Source organism: Athene noctua, chromosome 13, assembly GCF_965140245.1.
Source record: "Athene noctua chromosome 13, bAthNoc1.hap1.1, whole genome shotgun sequence".
In the NCBI taxonomy this organism is placed as follows: Eukaryota; Metazoa; Chordata; class Aves; order Strigiformes; family Strigidae; genus Athene; species Athene noctua.
Genome location: NC_134049.1, coordinates 14,544,396 through 14,562,111, shown reverse-complemented (window position 1 = coordinate 14,562,111; position 17,716 = coordinate 14,544,396). Strand labels below are relative to the sequence as shown.

Sequence of the window (17,716 nt, the reverse complement as noted above, 5' to 3'; positions counted from 1 at the left end):
GTGACAGAAAAGCACAGGGTGCTCAGGGTGCTCTGTGCCCATCAAGCTGTTGGAGGGAATTTAGGGCAGTTTATGAGGGCCAGCAACGGTGCAGACAAGGACTGGGTCACTTCTTTATTTCAGCAACAGTCTACCTCCTGCTTTAGTACTTGTTGTTGCAAGTTCATTTATAATTGAACACAAAGTAACATGAGGGGAAAAATGCATTAAACAAAAGATTTTGTTTAAAAAGTAGGAAGGTTTGTGGGTTTGTTGGTTTTTGTTTTTTTTTTTTGTTTTTTTTTTTTTCCTGAGCCGCTATAATTTAAAAATTATTTTACAAAATACCTCCTTAAAAGGAGACTAGCACACTCCAGGGCATGTAGTTGTAAAGATAAATCTGTGCATTTCCCTGGTACTGCAGGCACTCACCCTTTGGCCTCATTTTTATGACTCTACACCCTGGAGTGGTGTTATTGCTTACAAACATACATATATACTTATGGGGGTATGTGCGATCTGCAGATGTTTTATTTATAAGTGGCAGGCCTATTGCATCACTGAAACATGCATTTACAAACAGATATAGGTTTTATGAAACCCTATTCCGTGTTTTAATAGCTAAGCTATCCAGCCATAGCATAATAGTGCACAAGGTAAATGTGTCTACATCTCTAGAACCTGTTCCAAGTTTTCTCAGATGTGACTAACTGCAAGAATTTTCCAACCATCAAAAGTTAATAAAAAAGACAAAATAAGGCAGTGTAAGCCTTTCGTATGAGACACACAACACCACAAAGTGGAGGGGCTCCGATAAACTTTAAGGCCTCATTTTACCAAGGTATTTAAGCAGGTGCCTAACTTCAAATGTAGATCTACTGAAGTTAATATCCTTAAAATTAGATTCACAGTTAAATACTTTACTAACCAGTATCTAAATTGAGACTAGTCTGGATTGTGAGATACCTGCCCCAGGGCATCTTCAGAGATTAGCCTTTAACTAGAGAATAGCTGCAATAGAAACACTTGTTTATTCTACTTGCAGTTCACAGCATGTAACCAAGAAATGAGAGGATGCAAGCCTGTCCTTACCTTGTTAAAATCTGTTAAAATTATTCTCAGATATTTAATGCACAGAAAATAAATTATCATGATTTTACATAAGCCTCCAAGTTACAGGAAACGTAGCACACAAAGAAAAGTAATGAAGCACTTAAAAATCAAAGATATTTGATGCGAGTCAGAGAGGACTACAACTTTTATCTACAATATAAATTACTGTAAATATTTGTAGTAGTTGTTTGATAAAGTATTCTTCTAAGCTGCTTAAAAACAGTCAAAACAGCACTCCCACTATATACACAGCCACAAGGGATCAGCTTGAGAGCAGGTACCCGGTTATTGTTTTACTGAAAAAATGACAATTGCAGGGAAAAGAAGTGGTCTCTGAGCTCAGATTCCAACACCGAGAGCCCTTCTACAGATAGACCAAAGCTACGTATTAACTCAATCTTCTGTAGCCAATCTAATTTCATTTTACATTAGTATAAGTGAAAACAACATCTCCTGCATTTCATTAAAAATACACCATTTTGACCAAAAATACACCACTTTGACCACATCCTCTGTTTTCAATCTTCAGATTTTGAAAGGTTAAAACTGGCAAATGATGACAAAGAGTGACCTACATTAAGATGTAATCCCTGGGCATACTAACTGAAAAGCCTGTGTATTAAGCATCAAAACGGCCTTGACTGAAACGTGACACTGGCTGTGAAAGTTCTATATTAACTCCCCAAATCACAAGTGAAGATTTGGGCATGATGAAGGTAACAGCAAAATACCCATCAACTTCAGTGGAATCATAATTCCACCTTTGGTTTGCATACTCTCTGTAAATATGTAATTGCTGCACAAGCCAGAAAGAATTTAAATTTGTACATACTGAAAAATGCAGGGAAAAAACCAGATATACTTCTATATACATGAATAAAAAGTATTCACAGACAAATACATACTGAGGGGCTCTGATGTTTCACTTACCATTAAATCTTCAGGTGCTGGCCTTTCCTTTGGTTGCTTTTTCATGCTATGTGTCATAAAACAAAAAGTTCATATATGAACAACTGCTCATTTATTGCACTTGCTTAAATATTGAAGATACCCTCTTTTAACGGGGAGTGAAGAATTTAAATGTATTCCTTAACTTTATCATGTGTCAATAGGAAACAAGGTTCCTAACAGTGGCCAAAATGTAAATGGATTTCTTCCTTCCCTCCCTTATGGGGTGCAGTGGTCTACACTGTTTGTAACTATTTACACTGTGTGTAAATAGAGAGATCATTGAAAACCAATCAGCTCAGAAGGCACAGTAAGTTGATTCTCATTTTGCTAGTGATTATTACATTGCTCGACACAAAGTATTATCCAAACAGGTGGGAAATTTAACTCTAACACTAAACAGCTTCAGGAGAAAGCACAATACCCTGGGGTTTCTACCTTAATTTTTTCACATTTATTTCCATTACACTGCAGGGTGATAGTTCATTACACAGCATTAACCTGTTTATAAGATCATGTTTCTCATCCAAATAGTCCTAGTTTTCTGTGCAACAGGTGCAATTAGCTATTGAAGGCTGTGCTTAGCTGCATGAAGGAACACAATAACATGGCACAGAGGTGACCATCAGGAGCTGCCTACTGACTAATTGGATTACATCCAAACAGCCAGTGTTTATGGCGTAATTGGCATAAAGTCATAAAGTCTGATACGCCGTTCACTTGACATCTCTAATACTTATTAGGAATTGATTGCTTAAATAGTATATGGTTTCTTTTTATTTGCTTTTTTAAAAACAGTAGTGCCTCTCACTAAAACATACAGCTGATCTAACACTATCTCTAAAATACTAGATGATCCGTGCTGTAAATCGGAGATATTAACAATACAATTTACCTTCCCTACAAATAACTACAAGCACCTCAAATGATACAGGCATTAGCAAGTAATGCAAGCTGTCTGACGAGTAGGTTGGTAGCAGTTCTAATCTGACAGTCCAAAGTAGCTGCATCCCCAGGGAAAACAAGGCTATTAGCCACCATCAGTTATGCTTCAGTTTGACATCTGTGGAAATTTTAACACAGGTTATCCCTCCCTCTGCCTCAATGAGAATTTTTTTAAAACGGTCTGTCATCAATTTTTTCACAAGGATAAAAAGCATACACCTCCGCACACATCAGTTAGTTGCGCTGCAGAATCCTCCAAATAGCATTGCTCTTTGTAAACTGAAACTATTGAAAACAGAGGCCTATGTTACACAAACTTTAATTATTTAGTTACTTTAATTAACTGATAATCAGACTGCTTTTTGTGTCTACATTATTTGTTGCATACCACGCCAGTCCCGAGAGGTACCTTCTCCTATGTTATGTATTCAAAATTCAATTTTATAGGCGACTTTTGCCACGGTGACCCTGGCATGCAGCAGAGAACCTGAAGGTGCTGTGGAGACCGACCTACAGATCCGTGTGGGGCCGAGGGCTTTGAGGAGGACACATCCCTGAAGCTCGCCGTGGCACTCACTGAGATGGCTCCATCTGATTTAGCACAGCTGAGCATCCAGCCCTGGAAGTGCACGTTTGCAGAAGGGATGCTTCTCCGTCAAACACATCGTGTTTATACAGAATTCAAGCTTGGTTCTTCTGCCCCCCCTCATCTTTTTTTTTAGGGGGTGTGGGGGGGTGTGACAGTTAAAAAAAAAGATTTTTCCTTTCACTTTGTTTCTTCAGGACAGCTTACCCTCAAGATTTGTATTCTCTAGTCACTCATGAACTGTATTCTTTCTCCTGCAAATTCCTCCTCTCCCCAATCCTCCTTTAATTTAAAAGGTTTTCAATGAACTATTCAGTTTTAAGGAAAGAAAATATGCCCAGTGGTGTGTTTTAAAATACGACTCTCAGTAAAAATTACTTACTGAATAGCCAATGAATTAATCAAGGCTGCTTGCCTTTCTAAATACTGAGGCAATTTTATACATAATATTTTAAAAAGCCCTGAATAATGATATTATACACAAGTCTTTGTGGCCTCTTTACCCCCTAGATGAATTCTTCGGAGTCTCAGTGCACAAGACTGCACCCACATTCAGGGCAGGTTTATTAAAACAGGAAAAACCCTTGTAAGTACTTTTACGACCCTTTGTGTAAATAACGTTTACATAATTTAAACAGTTTGCTTAGCTTTGCTGCCCCATCTGCCCAAGGCCCCCAAGTCCCTCTTCTCTCAGAAAGGATGCAAGGAAAGCCATAAGGTCTCGCAGAGCTGCAGAGTTAATGGCATGTATCATTTACATTGAGGGCATGGCATGTTTGCAAACTGAGCTTACCATTGAGTGATGAAGTGTACAAATGGCTCAGAGAACTCCCCGGCTGGAAGGACGGGCGATTCCTGGGATTGGATTGAAACAAGAAGCAGAGTCAGAAGGAGAGAAGATTTTTTTTTTTTTTTTTTTTTAGGAGAGTAATATAACAGCGACAACAAAACGAAAAAAAAAGGGAAAAAAAAAAAAAAGGAAGCGACAAAGCCCCTTTTCACACAGAGTATTTGATGGAGAAAGGTACAAATTCTTCCGAGAATGTGTTATAAAACACTGAATTTCAACTAATGAGTATTACACAATGGGTAAAAACATGTGGAAAGACACTGAGGGGAGGTGAAAAAAGGACAATGATAGCCACAGGGTAAAAAGGAAGGTAGGGAAAGTGTAAATGAGAAATTAATGATTATTTAAGTAACACACAAATGGTCTTGTAATTAACAAAGAGCTGTGAAATTATTCTTGTGTTGACCTTTGTTTCTTTCACTGCATTTGCTATTTATTTACACTCATGTTTATTTACACTTATTCATTTTAGAGGCTGTCCTCATATGCTGTCTGTTCTAGATTTAAAAGGCAAAAGAATTTTTAAGAGGAAAAAATACAGGATTTACCAGACTAGTGGTAGAAAATAACCACCCAGTATTTAAGAAAGAAAAAAAACCCCACAACCTAAGAGCACAAGAAAAAAAAATTACAAACAGGGAACAAACAACATCACCATTTGCAAAGAAGGGCTTTACGAATTTAGGAGTTTTTCCAAGAATGACAGAGAGCTCCACTGTGTTTATAGTGTAACAGCTCAGGATGTAATGAAATTACACTGCAGAGTACTTTAACAGTGTCATCTCATTAGACCTACAGTTGGAACAAGAGAGCCACATAAAACAGGCAGCTGCAAATGACTCCATTCTCATCTATTCTCATTTGCTATTAAAAATACCTTTCGGCGGCTTTTTTCCTCCCTGACATCCCTACACAAAGTACCCTGCAAAGTATGATACATGCACCTATTTAAATTAACAAAGGAATGACTTATTTTAATCTCACTGTGCTTTGGAGTGCTTTGGCCATTTGGATGAGCAATATATCATTACATACAACCTTCCAGCGCTGCAGGCAAGAAACTCAGAGCGTGCAGCATTTGGTGGGAGCCAAACAATTTCTCTAGCACACAACTGTGTCAAATGCATGCATGTATTCATTATTGAGAATGCGAGGAAATAGCTTTGATGTAGTGGAAAAAAGAAGATGATAAAAGCACCTCTGCAATGTGTGTGCCATTATCAATGGTGGCAGATAGACACAACTGCAGAGCCTCCTATGTGATTAGTAAATATACATATAATTGCTGTGGCCAATTATCAGAAAAATGAGATCGGTAATTACAAGACAGAAAATTAACTAGAACTCTTATTAAGGCTTTGTTTCCAATTCAAACAATTGGAAACTGCTGGAAAATACAATTAAATCAAAAGTAACTGAAGAGTAAAAGGAGAAGCCAAAATTGCTTTACAATTTTCAAAGACTTCTATTAAATACAAGGAGTGTTTGATATAACATGCCCGAATTCTCTTTGAACTTAGACCGGGTGAGGGAGAGGTTATTGTTTCTAAACTTACAAATGACATCAATATAGGAAGGTTTCCACTGGAGAGTGGAAGGAACACAAGGAAATAAGCAGTGCAATTAAACTTTCTCCACTTCAAAGAACTGCACACGAAAATTATTCATATTAATACAGAAAACGCAGAGCCAAATGTCAGCCTTGCTTATACGGCACGGAGCCCAGCAGGTTTTGCCTCTCCCCACCATTTTCTCGTGCCCAGCAGAGCCTTCCTGGGCTTGTGGTGCCTGAAGCGCCAAGAGCCACTTTTCCCAGGTAGGCCAGTCTCAAAGCAGAACAGGTAGGAAATGCTCTGGGCACATAGTACAGACCATTTTGAAAATTACAGGGTGAAGCTATTGGAGCCCACTCCCTGGGCTCGGGCTCTGCCCAGCAATCCATCCCTGCTGTTTATTTTAAGTAAAATGCAAGCAAGGAGCTTGTCACAATGGCCCCTGTAATGGGGCTGCCAGCTTGGATCAGGGGAGCTGGACTGGCGCATGGCGCTTCACACTCATCTGGTAGGTGATAATTTCTGCCATCACAAAGAGATGAGGGACCCATAATAGAGTGAAACTTCATTATGAGAGGGAAGGAGAAGCTGATGGATTGCTCTGAAGCCACCAGCGTTTCACTTTGGCTATCCCAAACTAAGCTGGCAGCAGGGCTCACGCAGGCCAGGGAAGAAGCTGCTTCAATGTCAGGATCAACACCTTGACCCTGCCACTCCTGCACTGCCCCACAGCCAGGAGACAAGGTGCCCCTGCATAAGCATGCAAGAAAATTTCACCTGGATGAAAGTAAGTGTAAAATGCTTGCGCTTTTTTTTTTTTTTTTTGGTGCTTTTTTCTGTACAATGCAGGTATTTCAATGCCATCAGGCCTACGCTCTTCCGCTGTAGGCCTCTCAGTCATGGCCACGCCTTGGTTGGTTTGCTTGCAGGAGCCCAGGAAGAGATTGTGTGTGTGTGGCAATGAACACAAACTGGATCTTGGTATGAAAACTAGACACATTAATACAGTCTTCTCAAGGATTTTAGACTGCACACCCACAAATTTATTTGCTCTGTGCCTGACAAACTATAAGCCTTTTGGGAGAGTGCATCAATCTCAAGAAAATACTTGCTGGGAAATCCATTTGAGGGCAAACGGATAAGTGCAGATAAAAACTTTAATTTCACTCCTGTAAATGTAAGCCAATTGTTACTTTACAGCATCAGTAAGATGGGGAGAAGGTGTCAGGTTCTGGTTTTAGCTCAGCCAGGAAAGCATGGGCCCTCAACTGCTTCCAAAGTCGAACACTGAGAAGCTGCCTCAAATGCTGTATTTACCTTAGTTAGAAAGAGAAAACATCTGTTCAGTGTCTGCCCAGGGAAACCAATGACCGAAATATTTTGATTTCTGATACTGTTCTGTGCAAGACCATTTGAGTAAGCAGAAAGGTGAGAGTGTTTTGTAGTTAGAGTTATTTCTAATGAGAGTGCTGCTATTGCTACCTCTGTAACTTGAGCAATCACAAGGTTGTTGTATCAGGTATAAAGCAAACATTGCCAAAACTACACGAAGTAAATACATCCTATATTGTTTCCTGAAGTTGCCTGGACTTCAGCTGACACTCAAGGAGATGGGAATATGAGGAAACAAAGCAAAGCTACACATGTCTACCAAGTCTATGCTGTCTGCGTGAGGCAATACAATCACATTTGATGTAACTATAGGGAATGGTCCAGCTGCTCTGCCAGCCTGCCTTATTTTACCCACTCGCACAGTGAAATCATACTATAGAAGCAAAAAAGTAGGAAATCAAGGTTATAAAGGAGTGAGGAATAGGTATATTCATTCTAAACTGGGAAATGGTCCTTTCATTTTCATTAAATACCATACCTGTTATCCGGTATCATGAAGACCTATATATTGAGAATGCTAAAATGGCAGTAAAGACACAAACTGTTGTAAGGGTCAATGACCATTGGCCTCTTACTTCTGCAGGCCGCTTATTCCCAAGACTGGCTATTTCCCTTAGCATCCAAGCAACATTTCTGTAATCAGGATCTGCTGCAGGAGAAGACAAGATCAACCTCTGATTTCTCAAAACCAGCCAAACCGTGCACTCACAGTGAGAACAGGGAAGGGCAATAGGAAAAAAGTTTGAGTGATGCCTTTGCCTTGTGAATAATGAACAGTTCAAGAAGGTCAACCCATTACAACTGAAACCGTTTAATTATTAATTATGCACAATCTATGAGCAAAAGGACAAGTTCAGAATGTTTAATGTGTGGTAACTCTGACTGGACCCTCTCTTGGCATTTTGTTATTAGCACTTGTCAGCAAGGTGCTCAGGCATAAAGAAAAAAGCACAGCAGCAGAAAATCTGAGCTAGCAGGAGGAGGGAGGGTTTTAAACTTCAAACACTGCTCCTACTATTTAATTTATAGAGTGCCAAGGTATAAACCTTATTGACTTCCACGGAGTTAGGGAAAGTCACATTATCTAAATGAAGACCTGAGAATGAGAATACCAAGACAATCCCTCCAAAAGCTCTCTCTTTTGAAGGGAATGATAACATTACTATCTGCATCTTCTTTTTTTTTTTTTTTTTTTACACGGCTGGACAAAGGAGAAGTGAACCACCAAATAGTGTGTCCAGAAGCCAACCAATCCTTTACAATCTATGCAGTAAGAGCTTGAATTACAGGTCTGAGCATTATCCTCACTTACTTCTCAAACCTATTATTTGAAATGTCTCCTGATCTGTTTGCTCTCACTAAGCAGATACTACTGAGGCTCAGGAAATAAATAATGTCCAGCAAACCCATAAATAAGCATGAATAAGGCACCTATTCTCTGTTTTCTGTCCATCTTAGAGGCTTACCTGGACAAACTCAAGAAGCAAATTCAACAGATACAGCTCTGACTTGCTTATTTTCTTTGGAAACACTCATGTCAATGAAATTTGGGAGTAGTTCTTGACTGGCAATATACACCAAAAACATCCCATGCTTTACACACCTTCAGAGGTCTGACCCCAACAGACAATTTCTTGAGAGTGAAATATTTTCTCAAAGAAACTAGAACTCAGAGATTTATCACATCCTTTCTGAAGAAAAAGAAAGCCCACAATCTCCCTATAACAGGAAAAGCAGCAAATACAGCTTTCTACCTAAAACCTTCAAGAAAGTGATGGCAAAGCCCTCGGCTCTGTGTTAAGATCAAACCTGTGTTCCTCCTACCTCCTCCTTCGGGGGCCAGCCCCATGGCCAGCCCTGGAGCAGAATGATGGCAGCCTGTCCTCAACGCATCCCCAGAAGTAAACCAGGCTGCAGAGCCATGCAGGCTCAAAGACGAGCTCAGCTATGCTTTGTGGGTGGCAGAGGTTGGTATTCCCACACTCAGTGCAAATAGGTTTTACTCCCTCTTCTCATCTGAAAACTCCCTCTCTGTGAAGGGTTAATTCTCCCCATTCCCCACAGCTACAGCTATTTTGCAAAGCGCTCTCCTCAGTGTGAAGGCTTGTGCAGAAGGAAATGCCATGGTCCTATGGCTCTATGGCCACAAGAGGGAAGTTAGCAGAAACCAGCAAAACAAACTTCAGTTCTACTCTCCTCTGGGTTTCCCCAGCACACCCTGTCTTCAAAATTATCATCTCCTCTGGGCAGATACTCCTATTCTGCAACTTGGCCATTGATGCTGAAATGGCAGTATTTAATAAACAAAGTGTGTGCTTTACAAAGCATTTCTGGCATATCACTTCAGCCTAAAAAATCTCTAGGATTAAAGAGTTTTTATGCACTCCAGCTTCTCTTTTACGAAAGCTTTCAAAGAATACACATATTTTTATATAGTAGCTGCATTCTACTTTGTGGCCAAATAGTGATTTTTTTTTTTTTCAGACAAACTTAAAGTTTTAGATGCACCAGAAATGCTGCCAGGTGCAATTACATGTAATAAATGCAGTGCAGTTACTGAGCTGTTTCAATAAGACCAGCAAATAACAATATTGTACATGTCCAGCTTTACTCCTACAAGGACAACCTTCTTTCACAGCATTCCTAAAAAAAAAAAAAAAAAAAAAAATATATCCATTTCTGACTTTCTAGCCAATCTACTTCAAAAAGCCTTGCACAAACCTAATGGCAGGTGATTTCCTACAAGTAACAAGTTTGCAGAAGACAGTGATATCTGGAGGTGGCTCAGAGGCCCAGACTTGAAAGCATTTCTGGATTGTCCCCGTTATACTCCCACCCCCAGCAGGAAGGTGAAAGATGATTACATCTCTGCGCCAGGTCACTTCTTGCTCTTTTCTTAGTAGCAGATGCCAAATGTGACAAATTATACGTGGGGGCATTTTGGTGTGAAGTTTCGTCTGCTGGGATTGGAGTGTCAGCAGTAAACTCATTTATTTCCAGATCTCTAGCTGGACGGGAAGCAAGGTTGAAAGGCCAGTGTTTTATCCACCAAAACACTCAGCCTACCTTTAACACCTCAAACCACGTGAGAACCAGCTATTCTCTCAGCAGCACTACCTGCTCCTCAAGTTTTTGAAAGCATCACGTATGCGTAACCTACATTCATACTGAACACATGCAGACGTTCCTGGTTAAGTAAGTCAGTAGATACTTGGGGCTATTTGGTTGTCACTTTTGCAGCGTTTGCCACTGTGGGATATTTCTCAGAGCCCAGAAGAGGGAAGGAAAGAAGTGGAAGAGTGTAATTAACATCAGGAATAATCTAGAGTGTATGACATGACATTTTCTACCTCTCGTCAAGCTTTGTACTTGTTAGTGTGGCTCTCTAAAGGGCCTTGCAGATAAGTGTACAGGTAGCTGGAAAAACAGGTTAATCCTTTAACCGTAACTGTAATTGCTTTCTCTCTAAAACAAACATAAGAATTTTTTCCTCTCATTGCTGGTCTCTTGTCGATCATAAGCTAGCAGAGCACAGCAGTGTTTTGGGTAGATACACACACATACGCACATTTCAAATAGCTAAGGCACAGCAGCATGAAACGTAGCCTCTACCTGTTCACACCGAAGGGACTCAATTGAAAAACTAAAACCATTTATTGTTCCCTTTTTCCTCTGTACACTCCCGATGCATTTTTATTGCTTTTTCATAAAACACTGCTGCAAATAATCAAGCATGACCATTGACATCCACAAGATTGAGTTTTAGGAACCATTAAATGAGCTTGCCCTCTTGGGAAGGTTCTTGCTCAGGTTGGTCTAAAGGTAATTATTCAGCAATTCCTACCTGTGGTTTTACCTTGTTCCTATATAAGTCTCTGAATCTCATACACTAGTAAGGTCACAGTTTCTGTCTCAATAGAAGTATACCCTAAAACAACTTATCCACAGGACAAATTACGGTGGGTTTGTGTACACATGCACACACATGTGTGTATAGCCTAACACCAGCTTTCCTTGCATGTAAATCTTCAAAACTCCAGAAATTTTCAAGGTTAAGTATAGATATTCATACATTTAAATCAATGTCTGAGAATCTAAAGAGAAATTCCTGAAGAAAAAATAAAGTCTTGTTTCATTCTAAGCCTTTGGAGTTTCCTACTTCATTTAGAGAAATAGCAAAACGTAGCACTGATGCATACGGTTAAGAAATTCAGCACTTGAGAGGCAATGATCTTCACTGCATTATTTGATCAAGCTGAACATCCTGTGAATTTTTAAGGCTATGCTGTAGCAATAGAGGGATATATTTAACCAGGTAAAGAAAAGAAGGGAATAGAAACAACCATATAAGATAGATGTATTAAGTGCAAGTTATTTTTTCCATGGGAAAACCTGAAAATTTATTGACACTGAAATGCTTCATAGCTCAGGATTAACTGATGCTGCTAAATGTTTCTAGAGTACGAATTCAAAAAGGAAAAAAAAAAAAAAGAGGTCTTTGATTTGCAGAGTTTGTAAAGTCCTTGAGCTAGATTAAACTGCAGTCTTGTGAGACCGAGTATCTCTGTGGGGGCACTTAACAGAAATACTCAAGAAACTCATGGAAAGCTTCTCACTACTTACTTGCGAAGCTATCAGACTAAGGATTCATGAGTACAATTAATTAATTTTTCTTTTTAAATTTCTGCCTGACTCATCAAAATAGGCAAGTTTTTAAAAGCTGCCTCCTATTTGTAAAAATAGGATTTGCTCTTGGAAGTCTTCACTTCTCAGGCTTCTAAGGTAACTGGAACAATACAATCATTTCACTAAAACTAATGGATAAAAATTCATTTTCTTCCTAATTCAATACAGTTTAATAACAATAATTTAAAAAAGCGCCAAACTTAACACCTAAGTCACTATTATGCTGAGACAACCTACGGAAACTTTGAAACCAAAATTAATTTATTTTAGGTTATGAAGAAGAAAGGATTAGAAACTAAACCTGATGCTTAACTACAGAGCTTGTGACCACAACCGCTCCAGTACAGCAAAACCTGGTTTACAGCAGCCACCCAAGGGGCTGGCAATAATTGCTTTCCTAGAAGGGATACTCTAACTAAATAAAGGTCAAAGAGCCCTGGAGAGCTTAAGGAAAATTTAAAGTTGTTGCTTAAGTCAGGAGGACTGGCTACTGGATGCCTTCTCCAGTGCAAGTTTCCTCTACCCAACCTTCTCTGGATGCAGAGTAGATACCTCTAAAGCCAAAAACCAGGGGATTGAAAGGATGCGAAGCTGACATGCTGAAACCACAGAGCTGTTGGGTTTGGCCATTTGGGAACTTCCTACACAAGCTGCAATCACCTCGGTGTCTTACTAAATGCTGATCTGACTAGCAATGAAGAAAAATGACATTTTTAGACGGTTTTAGAAATACTGCACCTGGAAAACAGCTGAGGAAGTAACTAAACAGTAATTTCCTACGTAATGCATTTTGACATCAAGATAACAAGGAAATGAGTAACTACAGGTTGGAAGAATCTTGAAAACAATGCCACTTGTCAAACGACTGCAAGGAGCACAAAAATACGTTATGATTTTTCTGAAAACTTAACCTCACATTTTCCTGCAGTCACAGAACCCAGTAACCCACTGCTTACCAAACTGAAAATTTAGAGCACCCTCATTTACCTTTTAAACTGAGAACTTTGTAATGCATTACAAGGAAAATGTGTGATTGTAATCAAGGCTACAGTTCTCACAATCTCTGCTTGGAAGCGGAATTTGATTTATTGAGTGAGTCTTGCAGACATCAGCAAAGAGCCCCTTAACTGGACCATGTAGGTTATCTGGGAGGTTGCTAGAGATCTGGAGGCAGAATGGGGAACACTTAAGATTTTTTTTGTCAGCTAAAAAAAAAATCATGAGAGGCATTCTGAGACCATGAGCAGCAAGAAAGGTTAAAAAGCATACTGACTTTCCCTGCAACCTTTAGGTTTCAGAGTTGACCCACTAAGTGAAATTGGGTGGCCTGCATTTCTCCAGTGCATCATTTGTAGGGCCTGCAACATTAATTGTATTATTTTGCGGCTCTGTTTTTTGTATTTCTAAATTATCATCTGGAACAGATTCTGATTATGAAAACTTTTTTTTTTTTTTTAAAAAAAACCCCACACCTAACACTTCTGAAGCATAATCCCATTGCTGAGTAGATTGCATTGCAAATTCTTTGGCTGCATGACTGTGAAACATAGGGCCACATCCAGGACATCTTCCAAGCCAGGCAATGGCTCCAGCTTCCAGCAGGACTCCATTCTCCTCCATGTTGGAGTGTTTCTGGAAAGACCACATGCACAGCAAGCGATGCATGTCCTTCCCAATAGGGATTCATCTGCACTGCTCAGTGCTTTCCATATAACATTTCGGTGAGTTGGAGACAAACTAAGTTGAGTGCTAGAATATTAAATTACTCTCAGCTCTCAAATAACAGCAGACTGCCTTTATTGCTGGCTGTGTTGCAGGATGAACTACATTAACAACTAGTCTATCCTCATCTTTGGACCAGAAGCAGGAGTCTTATCATGGTGGGAGATGCTGCTACGATTAGGACTGTTGCTTAAATGAGCGTGTCTTATTTGTAGCTGGATCACACATCACTGTAAGCTACCACATGTTAAAAAATAAAGGTCCTGGCAGGCATGTATCCTATTCACACAATGCTCCTCACTAATTTTGCCATTAAAAAAATAATCCCAGAACCAATGCCATTAAAAGCTCAATAATGTAATTTAACACTAACAAAAAAAAAAAAAAAAAAAGGTCAGGCATAGTTTACTGTGATTTGGGAAAAAGAACCGTGCCTGACATTTATTTATTTTTTAAAAATTATCTTGCTTCTCGAATCAATTCTGCAGATATTCTGCAAGTAAATTTAAGTCCCAGGAAATGAAAAAGCAGACTATTTAAACTGCCAAAGTGACCTGCTATGTCTCATATATTTCATTAAGAGTTAAAAAACAGCTAAAAAAATTTCACTGTTGCAGAACATCTAAGAACTCCCACGGACAGTTTTTATTCCACAGTGCATCACCTTACAGAGTTTGTGAAAAGTCCAGGATACCTCTTAAATAGTTCAGTCATCAATAAATCCTATGAATTAATGATTATGAATTAACATTAACTTTTGGATTCCTGCTGTGTTTCGGTGGAACGTGGAGCAGTTCCACAAAACCCAATGACTACTGATGCAATAAGCAACTATTATAAAGAGTCAAGGTCTAAATTTCATAGTCTTAAAAAAATTTCAGGTTCTCCCGTATCAGGCTTTGGAGTTTTCAGCCATCACCGGGGGTAAGCATGCTGACAGCAAAGACCCAGTTTCAAGAAATGTTCTCTTCCATGGAGCTGTTTAATCACAATTTTAGGAGCTCAAAGTCCAAATCATTCTCTGTCACGCAAAAAAACATATTAAAGGACTTAAGGGAAGAAGACTCAGAGTTTTCAAGTCCAACAACTTCAGCAAATCGTTACTATGGCATGAAGCTACATGGAGATTGAGGATCCTCGAGGAGCTCGATGTCACCCTTGCAGATGTATTCCTCCCATTCCCTATGACACTATGGCTCAGCCAGAAGCTGTGCCATTATGGGAGCACTGCTGTACCCTATCCCTTTGGAGGAAGAGGCGAGCTACAGATTGTCATTCCTTGCTGTTCTGATCATCATTAAGGTAGGTGGGGAATTCTGCACCAGTATGTGGGGGTCCCGATGGGGATGGGCTGCACAGTGCAGCGGCAGGAGAGGGGCTCTGCTCCTACCTCCTGCAAGTTTTAGGACCTCCTTACAGCCAAGGGGAAAATTTGACCCAAAATAATCAGTCTTACAATACTAAGCATTTCTAATCCTTAATACTCATGGTAGCAACAACAGCTGTACAGTACCAGACAGTAAAGAGACTTTCCCTCTCTAAAGGTCCTTGCGTAGAAGAAAGAGTGCGTATTAGCCAAATAAGTAGGTCCCTCTCTTATTCCCCACAAGGCACGTCTTACAGAAGACAAAGTGAGGAGGGGAAAAAAAAAAAAATAGTTGCAAGTTAAACACATTTTGCTTTGAGGTCTCTGTATGCAGGACAGGGCCGGGGGTGGCAGGAAGACCTGTTAAAGTCAACTCTACCCATGAGCTAGAACAGAAAACCCATTAATATAAGTGTTCTCCAAGACACCATCATGCCAAGAACTTGCACTTCCAGGTGTGGCAGCCACTATTTAAATGCTATATATCTTATTAAATGACCTCCTAACAATACACACGTATCGAGCAAATAACACTACAGAGCCAATCCATTCTCCTCTTCCCCCCAGGCTCTAAACGTTATGGCACACAACCTCCATTTAGACATTGAGTGTGTTGCAAAACAAAGTGAGTTGCACTGAAAGAACATTCAGCTGAGCTATGCTCTGTAACCTGAAGTCTTAACGGGCCCAGGAGCGCAGGGCACTCTGAACCACCACCTCAGGAGAATGATGGCTCCGTGGCACGCTGTGGAACAGAAAGTAAGTTAGAACAAGTAAATACCAAAATGCTAATGTTAAAGCTAGCTGAGCGCTCGGATATTTACAGTCTGCACGATGTTCCTTGGTTAAAGTTTTGTAAGAAGATGAGCAATTCCAATCTGAAGGAAAAGAATGAAAGGTGCAGGAAGCTCTACCATAACATGCAGCTCTTTAGGGCTCTGTTTTAGAATACTGAGTTTAGATATAGGCACTAGTACCTGCACATTTAAAGGTAATGTGTCAAGCAGTAGCAAAACATAAGTATAAATACCAGCATCTTTAACTTCACTTCTTTAGGACAGAGATGGCCTTTTGCTGCTGGTATATACAGCATTTGTGCTTTGGAATTTCCATACTTTAACTGAAGATGTGCAGAACAGGAATAACAATGGATGAAAAAGATGAAATCAGGAAATTGCCTAAAAACGTCCCAAAGAACCAGAGCACCATAAAGAGCCCGGTAAAAGTGCTGCTGGAGGGCTGGGAGAACTTCTTTCCTTTACACAAAGGATACTTGTTCATTTTAATTTAACTGCATCCTGCAAGGCCCAAATGTCACTTAAAAAAAGTTCATCTAAGTCAGTAAGTCATTCTCGAATAAAAGGATGAAAGTGTTCACCACAGGTAAGAGCAGCGGGTTTAGCAGTTCATACAAGTAGCAGTTACAGACAGAGATACAACTGAGACAGAGTGCTTTGGAATGACATGGGCTGTGAGCTTATGTCAAGGTAAATAAACACGTTACTCAGGACAGGCTGGAAGTAGCTGAACAGTCTAAATGGACACATTAACACCCAGCAATTCCAACCTGACAAGCCAGCAATGATAAAGACAGGCCAAGGCCAAGGCAAGTCTTAAAAAAGTTAGGGCTTTTTTCTTTCGTTTAAACTTCCTAATTAACATCATCATCTTATTCAATGTTAAAAACAAGGCAAAACTGACAGCAGTCTGCCCTCAGCTACTGCCTTACTGTCCAGAGTTGTGACCCCTGCTTACACCTCAATTTGTGTAGGGAGATGGGAGCTGCAAAGTGTTTCAAGCAAGAAACATGACGTTAGCCACTAAAATTCAGTCTTCTGCTCACACCTAGATCCCCCACATCTCAGCTTTTTATTTTGTCCCTCTGATTAAATAAAAAACGATTAGACGACATTCAGATGCTTTTTCTGCTCATACTTGGGTTTTCTCTCCTTGTCAAAACACCTTTTTTGCCTATCTAAACTGCATTAAATATGCCCGCTACAAAGTGTGCCGCCACTTGAATATCTGTCTTCCAAGTCATCTGGCAAATGCACAGCATCAACCCACACGATGAGGTTGAGGTTTTAGGACCTAAATAGCTACAAGGACTAGACTCTGAGACGATCGCCTCTTTCCAAGACTCAATATTAAGAGTAGAAAAACAGCATAAAGTGGGACAAGGCCAGTTCATGTTCGACAGCTCCAAGCTGCACAAGGCAACTTGTGCTCTGAGGAGGTTGGGCATTGTGCTTCATTAGGAAACAAAATATAAGCTTTCCACTCCATTAGGAATGACTTTAGGAGTGAAAGCACATAAGACGACGACTCACCTCATCAACAATGCACTGCAATAACTGGAGAGGCTGCAATGGAAAGAAGAGAGGGAAAAAGTATTAGCCTATATGCAATATCTTTACAGTGGAGTGGAAAGAAAAAATCATTAATGCAATAAAATATAGCAAGATTAATCAACAGCAGCAAACTCTTATAAAAACATTGATGCTCAGGATGTTCTATTATTTCTAATGGTACCTAATCTAATACAGGCAGTTAAAGGTTTGCATTTTCTTCAAAAT

General features: G+C 39.8%; 1 protein-coding gene across 3 annotated transcripts in view; it reads right to left on the bottom strand.

Moving 5' to 3' along the window:
• MAP2K5 (mitogen-activated protein kinase kinase 5) overlaps nucleotides 1-17,716 on the bottom strand; it is a 140,265-nt gene that overhangs the window by 21,743 nt on the left and 100,806 nt on the right. For all 3 annotated transcript variants that reach the window (XM_074917412.1, XM_074917415.1, XM_074917416.1), the window contains 3 exons: nucleotides 17,471-17,503; nucleotides 4,365-4,426; nucleotides 2,023-2,068 (listed from right to left, as the gene is read on the bottom strand). In XM_074917412.1, the coding sequence (XP_074773513.1) occupies nucleotides 2,023-2,068; nucleotides 4,365-4,426; nucleotides 17,471-17,503 (141 nt within the window). The remainder of the gene's footprint in view (nucleotides 1-2,022; nucleotides 2,069-4,364; nucleotides 4,427-17,470; nucleotides 17,504-17,716) is intronic.